Here is a 14,913-nt window from a genome sequence, read left to right as displayed (position 1 = left end):
AACAAGTGCAGACAGTTAGACCATTCCTGCCTCCTACTTTTTGTGAGACGATTCAGATTGGCACTGAGGAATCCTAACTGGACTCCAAGCTGAGAGGCCTATTGAGAAATAGAGAGTATTATCTCAATACAACATGGTAGTACAGTTTCAACGACTCCTCTTCAGCTGTGGGATGACAAAAATTACTCTCACAGAAACTCCACAAATATTTACGAGAACCTCTTAGCATTCTAGATGCACTAAATAGTTCATCTGAAATTGTTCAGTTCAGTGCAGTTCAGCTCAAGAACTTACCGCTGAACTCTTTCACTCTGTAAAGTACTTCTACAACTTCTGACTAAATAGAAATTGTTCCTGAGTAGGAATTAAATCATGTAAGAGAGGAACATTGTTTATGGAAAGCAGCAGCTTGCTTTACTTTGGGTTTGGAAGTTGCCACTGTGCAGTCAGAAAGCAATTAGCACTGGCTTGCAGCTAAACTGAAACAATAGTGGAGTTAAAAACATCTGTCTGGGCTGTACACAGCCAACAAACTGTCTGATAAAACAGAAGATGCCCAGGATTTCCAAATGGCATGAAGCTATGAGGCATCACAATCATATCAGAAAACAAGATTAAGATTCAAAAGCACCTTAACAAGTTAGAGAAATGGTGTGTCAAAAGGGAAAGAGCAGTGTTGTAGTGTTAAGCAGAAATAATTAAACAAGGAAAGAGAAGAACTGACAAGATAAAAATGATCTGTGACTTACAGAACATCTCAGGTAGATCTTAAATAAACAATGTTCTGCTTCTGAGGAAACAGCAAACAGAGACAGGTAGGAACAGTAGTGTCACCTGTGGGTAAATACAGTGTTAATAAGGCTCCTGTTAAAAGGAGTGCTGTGTCCTTCAATTCTTCTTTGAAACTGGACTCAAGAGACATGTGAATAGCCATGAACACAATGAATATTCTGTAAATCATGGAAAGAGTTGCATTTGTTTAACCTAGAGAAGACTGAGGGGGTCCTGTTATTAATCTGCTGCAGAACAGGAAAGAATAACTTGGTCTCTATTAGTTTGCAAGCACAGAACAGTGGGTATAAAGACCTACCAAACCTTTTTAGAAGGGACAACTTTCTACCACTAAGGATAGTTAGGTCCTAGCCAGACACTGCCTTTAAAGGCAGTGGAACTTCTGGGAATGGGTGGTTTTAAGAAAAAAACTTGAGAATCAGGAAGTGGGTGTGATTCATCCTGCTTTGGGGCTAAAGACGGCATCTTTCACACTGTATTAAATATTAACTTGCAACTGAAAGAACTTCAGATTTTTAAAAAAATTTTACTAAGAGAATCAACACCTCTGCTAAACTGTGCAGAAACTCACGCATACGATCACTAACTGGAATCAGAAATTCTTGAAACACGAACTAATATTTCTGCTTTACTTTAAATAACACAGTAAAGTCTTTCATTGCATTAGTTAATGAGGAACATTAAACTACCCCTTTTTTCTTGTTTTGAGTCCTTTATTCAGTGCCTGACAAAGGGAATTTTGTTTTGTACATTACATTTGCAGATTTTTTGTTTTCCTTTGAAATGGTCCTGTTAACATAGATAGCATTGTTCCAACATCTTACTTTCTTCCTGAAGGGTGGAGGAATAAGAAAATTATCTTTTTATTACTCATAAGGGGCAGATCTACTGTATCATATAAGTCAGTATGGGTAAAAATTATTAATATATCAACATCAGTGGTAGATTTTGTAAATTATGCAAGTAGGTTATGTAGCACTACAAGAACATTGAGTGACACAGATCTCAACAGAGAAGAAACAGGTTTTGATGCAAGAAGCTACAAACACTATAGAAGAGGAAATATTTTATTTTAGGAAGAGCTGACACTAAAATTTGAAAAATAAAGAACTACCACCAAAAGTAAGAACATGAGTGTGTTTATTGAAATACACTGTGAAAGTGCAACTTTTACAACAAAATTCAATGGCAAGGTTCACTGTATTACTGCACAAAGGATGTAACAATGATTCAAAGCTGCCAATACCAAAATCAAAGCTACCCATACAAAAATCTTAGGGCACTATAATACCAGATTATGCATGGTACCCAATTACCAAGGATCTGCTTTTGGTGGGAATTCTCTCTGCTTTGAAGAGCAACCTTGAGAGGTGTCCGTGCTCAAGAGGAGATCCCATGTAACCAGCTACTTAGCAGGGAGAGCTTGAAGAATGCTCATTTAGGCTGTCATATTTCTGGAATAAAGTGGTTGGCTTGTAGTCAAACTCCATACAATTGAAGGCTATGCGTGAGATTCCTTGCACCCACAACTTTCTTTGTTCCTTGCTAAATGAGTCCTAGAAAAGCTACTTGCTATTCATATGTTATTTACATGATTAGTGACCCAAGCTCATATGCATCAATGCTCACCTCTACCACTCTGTTTGCTCCTTTGTGTATTTTTACAGAATGGACTGGAACTAGAGAACTTCTTGTCCTGGTTATGTCCCAGGGCTTTACCTTCTTTGGAGCTTGTAATACCTACCCTTAGTTTGGTTAAGGAGTTGAGTACATTGGTCACACTCGGTCAGTTTGTTCATGTCTTTTAGCCAGGTGCAGAGACTCTGCAAGAAGAATACACACAATTGAAAATAAAGCAGTTAGTTATTGGCTGACAGACAGAAAAGCTAGCTAGAGTTTAACGAGCTGCTAAACAAAGCATTACTATAAAGCTTGCTCACAAGTAAAGCTAAGCTACTCAAGAAGTCTTTGCTGAGTATGCAGGCATGAGTCAAAAGGGTAAGTGTTTCGATGGCTAAGCCCACCTTACACCCCTCAAGCTGCCTTAAAAGTGGTGTCTCCTTACAACACTGTGCCAAAAACTTCTCCCTCTGCCTAGATTCTGCTGGCCTAGGTCACTGGCCCTCTCCCCCCTCCCATCCCTTTTCCCATTGGCCCTTGTTCCGTCATTCAACCTTGTCTCTGCCCCCTAGCCCTCAGGCTATTGGTTTTGGATGCTCTGCCCGCCTTTGAGAGTTTTCGGGATTAAACGGGCGCGAGCTCTCGAGTTGTTCGTCCTTGCCTCTGTTCCCTTCGGGGTGTTGCCATTAAACACCTCGGAATTGCATGCAGAGAACTCCTCTCACCTCTCTGTCTCCGGTTCGTGCACAGACTGTGTGTGTGAGCGGCTGTTCGCGACCACCTGCGAGGGTGAGATTGTGTGCATCCGTAGGTGCCAGGAGAGTGCCACCTAAGCGTGTCCACAAGGGACCCAGTAGGGACAAACGCGGCATCTATCCGCCGAAGCCCTCGCTTCTTTAGGCAAGGGTCACTCCTCATGGCTCTCTGGAGAGGAATCCCAGCATTTCTAACTTGCAATCCTACATCAACACTTACCGTGCCACAAGGGTTCACAGCTAGTCCCCAACTAGACTGTCTAGCTTGACCATGCTTTCCCAGGCTATGTTTATGACTTTATACCTTTTCATGCTGGTACTTTCCCTCTGAAATCCCTCAACAATCTCATGTCCTTATCCCTACTTTCAAAATTCTCTACAGATGGCAAACTTTCATAGCAGTCTGGCTCAAGGTCCTGCAGGTGTGTCATATCAGAGATGGGCTTTGGATACCTGTACACAGGCAACTAAACACCCAGAAAGATAGGGTGAAACTCAGAGCTGTTGGTACAGGCATGAAGGGTGCCAGATTGGATTGCATGTCTTCTAGGCCTTTTCAAACTACATTGCTATAAGTCTGGTACCTGACTTGAGATTTTAAATTCTCTAGATTCTGTGACGCTTGATACATTGAGCTTTCCAGGCTGTTTTGTGGATTTACCTTTGTTCTTCTCTTGTATTTCAGTTTTTCCTGCTCAGATATCAGGAACTTGATAACTTGTTTTTTGAAACACTTTCTGACCAGGCATGAAATTCCTTATAGACATTATTCAATAACTTTTTAGGGTTTTTTTGGTTCTAATTAGTACCTTGAACATAATTTCTAAATAGCAGTGAATTCATATGTTCATAAGGAAGCATTCAAAGAATAAGCTAATACATTGTTCATTCTGTGACTTATGGATCATGTGGATCAGTAAAAGCAAAATCAGAAAGTGTTGCTGCTACCCAAACAAAGAGGAAATAGAGAGCCACAACAGTATTGAAATGATTCAGAAAATGTTAAATACATTGATGGATTTTAAAAGGTATCTCCACTAGAGTCCTAAAAGAATAAATATTTTCAGAGATGAGAGTGCTCAAAGCACAAAAATGGGTTAATATATTATCTTTAAAATAGTAAGTGCAAAGATTTTCTACCCCACATTTTGTTTATCGTATACAATTCAAAACCTACTTTCAAATATTCAGTTGAAAGGTTTCCAGAAAGCTTTACTAATTATACTGTCTAGAAACATTAGAGGAAAGAACTTACTAGTATATTGCAGAGACTTGTTAACAAATGTAAGAAAAAAAAAGCCAAAATTTTGGCATCTAACCATAGACATCTGTGATTTGCATTTTCAGTAAAACTTAGCAGTTAGGTGACCTTTCATGTGCATACTGCTCTGAATTCTGAAATAACAGTAAATGTCCAGCTGTGGTGCCTCCAGACCACATGCAGGCAATGAAAAATGAGTGACCCTCTGAAAAGTTCAGTTTACATGACTCACAAAATATACACAAGAACTCTGTGGAAGAAATAGGTGCAATTATTTGGAACACAGTTCTGAAAAATTAAACTATCCTTTGACTAGGAATAATTTTCTTGACTAGAAAGCAAGAGCATTGAAAGAAAATGGAACGTCTGACTAAGGAACAGGATGTTACTTGGCAGAGGGAAGTATGAGACATCCCTGAAATACAACAAGGCAGGGAACAAACGGCTAGACAGCAGTTCAGAAGAGAAGCATCAAGGTACTGAAGCGGATCACAAGAAAAGTACATGTCGGCAACACTGTGCTATTACAAAAAAATGGCAAACTATGTATCATGAGGTGTAAAAATAACATAGCCTATAAGGCTGAAAACTTCGCAGATTGCATACTCCTGATGCAAAGCAACCAAGCTTCAAGAATTTGAGACAATCCAGAGGACAGCAAGGAAAAGAGTGTCTTAATGGATACATTATGTTTAACCAAAACAAAAAACAAACAAACAAAAATTTAAAAGAAGAGACAGAAGACCTCTATTATGTAGAAATAATACAAACTGGAAAAACCTTCATTACAAATGCCCTGGAAGGGATAAGCAACAACTATAAACAAAACTTTCTCGTGACAACATGAGAAGATGTAGCCAGGCAGCTTTTGGCATACTGTACCTATCTGAATGGCGCCATGGGGACTCGCAACAGAAACATGGTCAGCTCCTGGTCTCCCTTCCTGCTTTATGTGATTTTGGGGAGTGAAGAGTTTGTTTTGCGAGCCGTAGCCTTACTTGACGTGGTTTCTGAGAAGGACTTCCTCAGACAGTGCCTGCGGGAATGTGGCACTGCACCAGGCTGGTTACGGCCTGGCCCCCGAGCCCCGCTGCAGGCAGCGGGCACCTCCTCACCCCGTTTGCCTTGGCGGCCAGAGCGACCGTCCCTGCTCCCAGCCAGGCCAGGAGACACAGGAACCCGGGGCCATGGCACCAGAGCTGAAGGCGCCTTGGGGACATCACTCCTGCCTGCGGTTCCTGGCCGCTGGAGACCGGGCAGAGCGGAACGTATCCATTCTCTCCCCGTCGCGGTCCTCTAGGGCTACCCCTGCCTGTCCCCCTTGTACCTGCTCGGCCCACCCAGGACCCTGAAGCCCTGAGGCGCCTCGAGGACGGGGCGGCCCGCGGCCCGCGTTCTGCCTTTGGGAAGGCAGCCAAGGGAACGGCCCGCGCTTCCCGGAGCGGAGGGAAATTCCCGACAAGCGGCTCACGCGGCCCCCCGAGGTGGGAGGAGGTACCGCCTTGCCCGGGGAGGGACGGCCGAGCCGCTTCCCGGCACTGATTGGGGGGGCCGCCGCGTCTCGGCGTGCGGGGATCCGGCTGACTCCGGCCGTGAGAGAGGTCTCGGCTGCTGCAGGTGAGTGATGCCGGTGTCTCCCTGTCACGGCAGCCCCCGGTTCCTCAGGGACCCCCCTCCCCGCCCTTCTCCTCTCCGTCCGCGGGCGTTCCGTCCGCCCTCGCTGAGGGGAGTTCTGCGTGCCCCGCTGAGAAACACCCATCTCTTCACCCCGGCGCTTGTTTTGAAGTGCTTTGTGGAGTTTTTCCTTTGAAATTTAGCACTTCTGATGCCCTCTCCACCCTGTGCCCGCCCGTTATCCCGTGTTTTCCAGGCACCCCTCGGCGGTGCGGGAGGGCTGTAGTGGCGCCTCAGCACCGCCGCCCTCGTACCGCGCCTCCAGAAACCCGCCAGCATCATAACATACCGATGAATTTAAGGCGCTTCATGACCGCCTAGTCTCCTCTGCTTTCAGGATGCCTCTGCTTAGCTACAGCATAAAAGCTGCTGATCTGACCTGAGCAAAAGTTACCTACGTGGGGTGAGGATGCTGCACCTGCCAGGTGATTAGGGTTTGGTTTTAACATCTCCTGTGCCCGCTGCTTCGAGAAGGTGTTGATTTGTTGAAGGTGTCAGAAATGCGAGACCAGACCTTTATCATCGGAGAAAGTGTTGCTTCCGCTTTAAGCAGCTGAAATCCATTGCTTGATCTCAAGGCCATTTGAGTAAATAAGAAAACATAAATTCCAGTGTGGTTCCTGATTTTTTTTTTGGAGTTTGAGTGGTTTTTTGGCATAACCTTTTTGCCTCTCCTTTTATCTAAGTTTTGCATGCCTGAATCAGTCCCAGCTCCAGTAGGGCAAACCAGATAGATCCTAATAGCATTACAAGTTGATAATGCCTGAAAAATTGCTTCTCTGCAATTGCTGACATTTGTTTTCTGATGGGGCAGGAGTACTTTTACAAAGTTCATTAATTGCTTTATGATTTTAGATCCCATTTTTCCCCTATTTCAACTGCCATTTTGTTTGGATTCTTGTCTTTGTGGGACCATGAAGTACATGTTTTTCTATTTTGGCAGAGCTTTTTAGAAAAGCAACAGCATGCATCAAAGAGCTTTCTGTTTACCAAAACACAGGAGATAAAGCTACCCCTCAGTGGTCAAATTATTACATGTGTATTAGGCCTTAATTATAGAAATCTCTTTCTTTCTTTCTTATGCAGCTTTTTAAACGTGTTGCTCAGCCATTGAATTACAAAAGCTTATTAGGAGCTTGCAGTGTCTTATACACAGATACATTTTATGTACTAAGAGTAATTGAAAACATCTTTAAAAGTGCTTGGGAGAAAAAAGCAAGTACAAGGACTAAATGAAAGATTCATCCACTTTAGAATGTGGCTTTCTTTTTAGCATTCAGGATGGTTGACAATCAAATTCTCGATTTTCTATAAAAAGCGTGATGTTTATTTTTAGGTGGGATCTATTTATCTGGGATGTTTTAGCAGATACTACTCAACCAACGCTCCATAGGTCCTGATGGCTTGACATTCCTCCGTGTTTCAAGAAAAGCTGCCTCAGTTGGATGTCAGCTCTGCACTGTTGGTTCACAAGGGATATACTGGGAATTGCAGGAATGAGGAGAGCGAAGGCACACTGTGTTGTAGAGTCTTTACACAAATCACTGATTTAGGGCCTGCCAGCTCCTTTTGACAATAACCTAGTTATCTCTTTACTTAGGAGACAAAGAACCATATCAGGAGGAAGAGTTAGTCTTCCTGTACTCTGTTTACTTTCTAGGGATGCCTCTTTGGAGGCTGTGGAAAGAGTTTATTAGATTTTGGCACTAAACTTTCACTTACGTTATCACTCTTGTGTTGATTGGTAGAAACTTGGACTGTTATTCCTATCCTCAGTTTGTTTATGAAGTAGAGGGAATAACAACATAGAATGAATGGTATTATTACTTGACTTGCCTCATTGACAGTCCTCTTCCACATCTGGTTTAGAAAAACTTGTTCAATCCATGGCTGTTATGAGTTGGTATCCCTACCTAATACTCGCCATTAAATAGATTAAGTATCCTGCAACTGGAAAGATTTCTTTTCTCAGCCTGTGTACAGGCTCAGGTTCATTTAAGGATTTGGCTTGTGACTGGCAGCTGTTTTAAATAAACAAAGCAAAAGGCACTGAGAAAAGAAAGTTGTATGAAGTATGATTTGAAATATGTGCCTTTTAGGAAGATTGCTGCACAACAGATTAACTCTGCAGTCAGCTTTGACTAGATGTTCATAGCAGGGGCTCCCTATACTTACGCACACACGGGTGTTCCAGGTGCTGCAGCAATATGTGCACTGCATAGCTCCAACTGCCAGTCAATTGGGCTTTGGTGCTTCGGTGACTTTGAAGTGGGGTTTGATGAAACATTAATCTTTGGTGTGTTTACCATAGTAAATAGTGAGAATTTCTTTTTAGTTTCATCCATGGCATCACAAAAATGTTGGCTTGGACAGAACTTTGGGAATCATGCAAGCCAGCCTTTAGCTCTGAAGGAGAAATAGTTTACCTTGAGATATTTGTTTAAAATATTCACAGACCGCCTCCTTAAGGAAATTTCATTTTCTCAAAGGTAATTTGCTCCTATGCTGTCTCCACTTCTTGAGTGATTCCTCTTTAATTGTGTTTAATCTGAATAATTCCTGTTGCTGCTGAATATTATTTCAATTGCTGTCAGCTGTCCAAAATAGTTCTCTTCTATTGAAGTATCTATCAGTCCTGATTAGTTTCAAGTTAGGCAGGGGAGTCCTGAATCCATCTGTATCTGTTTTGTCACATCCCAGGTTACATTTTTCCAACAGGAAGATTACAAGTAGACTACATAGTTATGATTTAAAAAAACCCCTAGTTTTTTAGCCTGCAGGCTGATAAAACCAAGCAAGTCTGCTGTATTTCCCCCAGAGAATTTGAGTTTTTATAAGGGAAAAAGAATGTATGCTAAAATGAAAGATTTATTGCTCAGCTAACTTCTGTAGTTCTGACAGATCATTTTGTGCCCAATTGACTTCAACTTGCAACTCAGTATTATCTCCCCCTTTCTGGCTACCTGTCTTCATTCCCTGTGTTGTTCAATTTTCACTTTTGGCAAGGATGTTGTTAATCTGTTATCATCATTTTGCTGTTGTTGCCTTTTTTTTTTTTTTAATTAAACTGATAATGTATTTTGTAAAACTGTAGCCAAGACAGAGACTTTTAAATTATGATGTTATAATAGTACTTAATTATTGATTGTACAGAGTAAGTGCTTGACATTTGTTGGTGGTAGTTATTATGTGTGATTAATTTGTTAGTTGCAGGAAGATGTTTCTGCATAAAGAGAATTTAATTGGAAATATTACTCATATATTAAGAACCCTATTTTTTTTTCTCGACTAGTGTTTTATTTAAAATTACTTCATAGTCTCTTTTGTTAGAGAATTGTAGGACTTTTCTCATGAAAACTGGCTTGTTACCTACAATTGCACATATTACCATAATCTATTTATTATGCACTATTAAACTAGATTAATAACATACCAAATAGTGAAAACTATTGTCGCTTTCCAATTATGATTCTATTTTGGTAATAATTTATTATATTACACTATCCTTTAGTGGCATAAGGCTTTTGCATCAGTAAAAGTGATCTAGGCTGTGCCATTAGTGAACTGATGGTGTAAATGACTGGATCTAGATCATTAAATTAGACATTGGTTTCATGACAATAGTTGAGAATGGTTCTTAAGAGCATAAAAGAAGTTTAGATTTTTCTTCCTAATAGGAAGTAACTTAAACTTAAGTAGTCTAATATGTCATTTTTCCACAGTACTTTCCCACTGTATTTAATGTTGGATATAAGTGATTTATAACCAATAGGGCAAATTTTGTCCAACCCCAAAGATATTTACAAAATAAGAAGTCTTGCTGGGCCAGGTTTTCATCATGCTAATATAATTAAGTCAGGAGAGATGCTGCTGAACCTAACTGACCACCCAAGTGTTAAACTGTCTTAAAGCAGAGGGTTAAGTCCTTTGCCTTTAAAAGCAGTTTTAGTTTAATATTTTTCATGGGGGGAGAAAAAAAGGAATATACTGTTTGGCTTTGTATCAATATAATTTCGTACAGCTCAAAAAATCACTATCTGCTGAAGGAGTTACCAGAAGTTTTAACATGATCTGCCTTGGAAAAGTTTCTTTTTGTGTCATTTACTTACCACTTTCTACTCCATAAGAAAGAGCTAATCTGTCTTGTTTATTCCAGAGAATACGTAACAAATTATTTTCCCTTTTAGGTGCTAAAAACCCTTGGAAAATCTAGGGAAAAAAAAAAAGATTTCCCTAAATCAGTTCTTGGAATAGTCTAAGAGTTGCATGTGAACTAGGCCTAGCTTATCAAAAATATTTAGATTCTTCATACATGGTGTTTTTAGTGTTATCTACGTACTTTTGAGGATATTTGTTTAGTGGCAGGAAAAACTGCAGAAGCCTATGCATTAGGCAAGACAGCACCTACCTGGTAAATATGGGGGCCTCCATGTGAAGCGTTTAAGCTCATAAGGAAAAGTTGTGGCACACTGCAGCAAGGGTGCTTGTTGTGAGCTTTGAGCCCTGGGTTGCAGTGCTGCATGCAGGACCGTTCTACAGTGTTCGTGTGACCTTTAGAAACACATTTAAAAAAAAAGTTTGAAGTCTTTTGATCCTTTGGAGGAATTCAGAGCTTCTCAAAACTATTGAATCTAATTAAACTTATTAGAGTTAAGAGTCTGCAGCTCTGAGGTATTAAATTAGAAGTTTTCTGCTAGAAAAAAATTCTGTAGTGAATTCCTGGCCCTTCTGAAATCCATAAATGCTCTGTTCTTAGCTTTAGTGGCAACGGGTCATTCTGGATATCTTCTGCTCAGCAGTTCCAACTTCTTTTATGGAAGCACTGATAGAAGACTATCAGTGTGCTGCACAGCTCCAGAAACGTAAAATACACAAGTTCTACATTAAAGATAGCTGTATCCATCGTCCTGTTCCTGTTGTTTGTACTCCTGTACCTTCTGTGCCTAAGAGCTTTGACCGTACTGCAGCCTGATGTTTACCTCTCCCTTCTGCATGGGGGAATTTGCAGGTAATTCATGTCTTCTGAGACCTAGCATACAATCAATCCTTCAGAACTGGGCTGTTCAAGTCAAAGAGTTTCATCCTGGCACAGTTGAGTGTCAAAGCTGTAAATGGAATGCAAGATAGAGCTCTGTGATTCTTGAGATGACAGTCCATTTGGGAATGGAACTTGCAAAGACTTGATAGGAGTGTTTCATCTAACTTAAACCCTCCATATAGTGTCCTGTGTGCTGCCAGAGGGGTCTGCTGGATTCATCAGTCAGGCTGTAGGTGGAGCAGAAATCACAAGGTGTTTTGCACCTTTAATACTCTTTTCCCCTTGTTAGGGTAGGTATCTTCTTACTTGTGCAGAAAAAAAGCCCAAAGATATTAGGACAAACTTCTACTTCAATATTTATTTGAAATAAGTGGATAAAAAACTTTAAAGATATTGTATGATTTATTTGTTTAGACTCAATTGAACTTTTGACTGTAGTAACTAGGTCTAAAAACAAGAGGTTTACATTTTTTCATTCTTTATCTTTCTTTGTGCGTTCTTCCTGAATTTCTCTTAAGCTTCCTGGAGCCTGTGTGGTTGGGTTTTTATTTATTCATTCTTAAATATAGTAATATTATCTGGACTATTGTTTGGCATGCTGTGTTTCTCCTGAAAGAAATAAATAAATAAAAATGTTTTCTTTGCTGGTAAGTCTTATGCAGGAAAAGGTGGACAAATGATGAATCACTTCATGATTCTGGCGGTAATGCTCCACCTGAGGACGTGCTACACTACATACTCACAGCAAGGTAAATGTCTGAATGTTTGATTTTTTTTCTTTGGAAGCAATCTACAGCAACTGAAGCATCCAACTTGCTGATTTGTAAGTCTGTGATTAAGTAACATGTTACATACACATTTAATCAAATTATTCTCTTTGGTAAGGTGATGGAGCAACTTGCATGGAGCAACCTTTTGTGACCTCATTATGCAAAATTGCCTGTTGAATCAACAACTTGAAATTATGTGAAGCCAAAGTGTATTTATTTATTTGCTCCTCCTCTTTCTCCTATGTTTTTGATCTGTGCCGTCATCTTCAAATAATTTATTTCCTTTTTGACAACTTTTGTGGTTTTTTTATCTCTTTCCTTTCTTTTTTTGTCTCATCTCTGAAAAGTTTAGCAGTTCTTTTGTCTCTTTTCTGATTGTGCCACAAGATTCCAGGACCAGATTTTTATTTTTCACACTTTACATATTTATCCAATACAAAGACAAAAAGCAGACATGCATATTAGAAGGGGAAAAAGTTGAATATAATGATAACTTCTCAGAAGTCTGTGTATTTTAAGGTAAAAATACTTCTTGTGTACTTGCTCCTAGCAATAGCATTTGGGTATGAATCCATTAAAAGAAAAAAGAAAATTTTTAATTGACCTTTCTGTGACCACCACTGAGAAGGCATAAGGTCTGCCAGGCTCTAGTCTGCGTTATGGAAATTTTACTGCCTTTTTTTAAGTTGGTGAAGAAGGAAGAGAGATGTTTGGGTTTTTAAAAACATATTTTTTATCATACTGAAGGGGTAATATATCTGTTTCAGACATTTTGTCTCTCTTCAACCTTGAAATTCATGTGTTCACACACCACTCACCCAAGTCTCAGTTTTGAGACTTATTATCAGTGCTCTCCTAGAATGGCAGAACTTTGTAATGCAGGCAAGTCCAAACAGTTGCTTCATTACAGTAACTTGGTTGCTTGTTTTCACATGCAATTGTTTAGGAATAAAATTAGTCTCTGCTGTTAGTCATAAAGCTATTCACATAGTCTTGAGTTAGCTTTCAAGTTAAAACAAGTCTTAAGATGCGTTGATCACTTAATTTTGCTAGGAGGGAATATTGTAACTGTGACTGCTGCAAATATTTCCACGTTAAAATTATGCTACAAAATCCTTTAATACCGACATCGTAACTTGGTGGTCGTCAAGATCTTGGATATATCCTTAACCATACTGTTTCTTGGTTTTTTTTAGTGCTGTGTATAAGCTCCAACTGATGATCTAGACTGTCTTATGCCAGACTCTTTGGAAAACAAAATTGTGTGGGGTGTGAAGTGATATGTCGTCTAGCTGAAGGGAGATAGTGGACACTTGTACAGATGGAGAAAAAACAGAAACTAATGAGACCTTTGTGGGTTTTTTTATCATGTCAATTAAATGTGGCAGGTGGAAGTATTCTTTTTTGTGAGGAAAAGGGATGATATTTTAATCTGGACGAAAAGAGACAGGGTCAGAGAGGAGATGCAGGCTTATCATCAATACAATAGGCATAATAGTGACACTTGCAATTAGAATTTGCTAGAAAAAGAGCAGAAAGAGGATATGGAAATTCAGATGATATGCAGAAGTTTCTTTTAATGGTGCACCCTGAAAAAGAAAGGGGTTTCTGCCAACTGGCTGGCTTTTCTTTCAGGTATATTTATTTCCTTTCTCTGGACTCTTACTTTGTGCTGGTGAATTTCATTGAGAGACAAGCAGAGCCCTTTTCTTCTCCCAGTTCCTCTCTTCTTCCTTTGCTTCAGCAGTGCAGACAGAAAAAATGATAATGGCAAGGGCCAGAGTTCTAGATCAGGCACCTGCTTGTGTATGTGAAATGAGATCCCCCAAGAGATTTGGTACACGGTGCTTCAGGTAAATGGAAGATGAACGTACAAGTAAAGTTGGCCAGAAAATGAGCAGCTAAGATTACATACTGGAGATGAACAACATTACAGTCAAGTCCTTAGCATAAGTGGGATTTTAACAGTGTTTATCTTGTTTTCATGGTGAAAGTCTGTAAAATGTGGGAAAATGAAGTGTGTTCCCAAAATAAAGTGATACTCCACTTCCACAGTTAATTTTGAATCGCTGTGTTGTTTTGGTTGTTCTGTCTTCTTGCCTAGTCAGTTGTTGACAGAGAAGCTAATAATATTTCCTTTTTCCAGTAAAACCTAAAACTGATGCTCTGTCATCATCCAGTGAAATTTATCCCCAAGCCATCCACCTTGTTTACTCAGTTTCAGACACCTACTAATTGTCATAGGCACTGGGTTTCCTTATGGCAGTATAATGCTGATGCCCATCATTTTTCAAAAGCAGCTGTGAAGCAGCAGATACGCTTTTTAAGGACCATTACCATAGCCAAAAAGGAAATTTTACTTCTTCGTGTGAAACATTTTGTGTTTACCTCACATGGGCACGAATGTTACCAATTCTGCTTTCACGTAATTTACACATGTTAATCGTTTCCCAGTAATTAAATACTCAAACTGCACTGAGAATTGATAGACGGTGTGTTGCATATATGTGTCTATATTTCTTTCTCCAAAGCACTTGAGGGTACCACAATCCTGATTCTGAGACCATGTGTTTGAACAGTGAAAATTGATTTCTTCCTCCAAGCTTATCTGAAGAAGCCTATACCAATAGTTTCCTCAAGATTGAAAGCATATGGTTTTCATTTTGCTCTGACTTCTAGTACCCTTGAAAATGGAATAGGTTAAAAATATCGCACAGAGTTTTTGGATGATTTGCTAAAAGAGAATCCTTTCTTCCAGCAGTTTTTTAACAACTTTGTACTAATGGTAAAATATATTCTTTCCTCCATTTATTTTTTAATTATAGTCCGGACTTATAAAAACAACAAAGTTGTGTCAGTGTCTGTATTCTCATAGTTAACAAATATGCTTAAAAAGTTTTATTTGCTTCCTTTGATTGACTAGAGATTGTTATAACTGCTGCTTCTCTTGAGCCTTTCATTCCCTTCTCCTAATGTTAAAATCCGTATGTAGGAAAAAACTGC

The 14,913-nt window shown here is 39.8% G+C and overlaps 1 protein-coding gene and 1 long non-coding RNA gene across 5 annotated transcripts in view; one reads left to right on the top strand and one right to left on the bottom strand.

Annotated features, from left to right (window-relative positions):
• Nucleotides 1–469: 469 nt before the first annotated feature.
• Nucleotides 470–5,885, bottom strand: LOC125319452. The gene is made up of 3 exons (XR_007200735.1): nucleotides 5,311–5,885; nucleotides 2,537–2,615; nucleotides 470–834 (listed from the first exon to the last, which is right to left on the bottom strand). It is a non-coding gene; the product is annotated as an uncharacterized LOC125319452 (long non-coding RNA).
• OSMR (oncostatin M receptor) overlaps nucleotides 5,867–14,913 on the top strand; it is a 33,930-nt gene continuing 24,883 nt past the window's right edge. Inside the window, exons 1-3 of one of the 4 annotated variants that reach the window (XM_048290634.1) lie at nucleotides 5,867–6,045; nucleotides 6,440–6,527; nucleotides 11,793–11,889. In XM_048290634.1, the coding sequence (XP_048146591.1) occupies nucleotides 11,817–11,889 (73 nt within the window). In that variant the 5' untranslated portion in view covers nucleotides 5,867–6,045; nucleotides 6,440–6,527; nucleotides 11,793–11,816. Of the gene's footprint in view, nucleotides 6,046–6,439; nucleotides 6,528–9,767; nucleotides 11,111–11,792; nucleotides 11,890–14,913 lie in introns of those variants that run through there. The other 3 variants (XM_048290633.1, XM_048290635.1, XM_048290636.1) reach the window with 3 other exon arrangements.

Source organism: Corvus hawaiiensis, chromosome Z (assembly GCF_020740725.1).
Source record: "Corvus hawaiiensis isolate bCorHaw1 chromosome Z, bCorHaw1.pri.cur, whole genome shotgun sequence".
NCBI lineage: Eukaryota > Metazoa > Chordata > Aves > Passeriformes > Corvidae > Corvus > Corvus hawaiiensis.
Note: the sequence above shows the minus strand (reverse complement) of the source record. Positions and strands in the feature narration are given on the sequence as shown.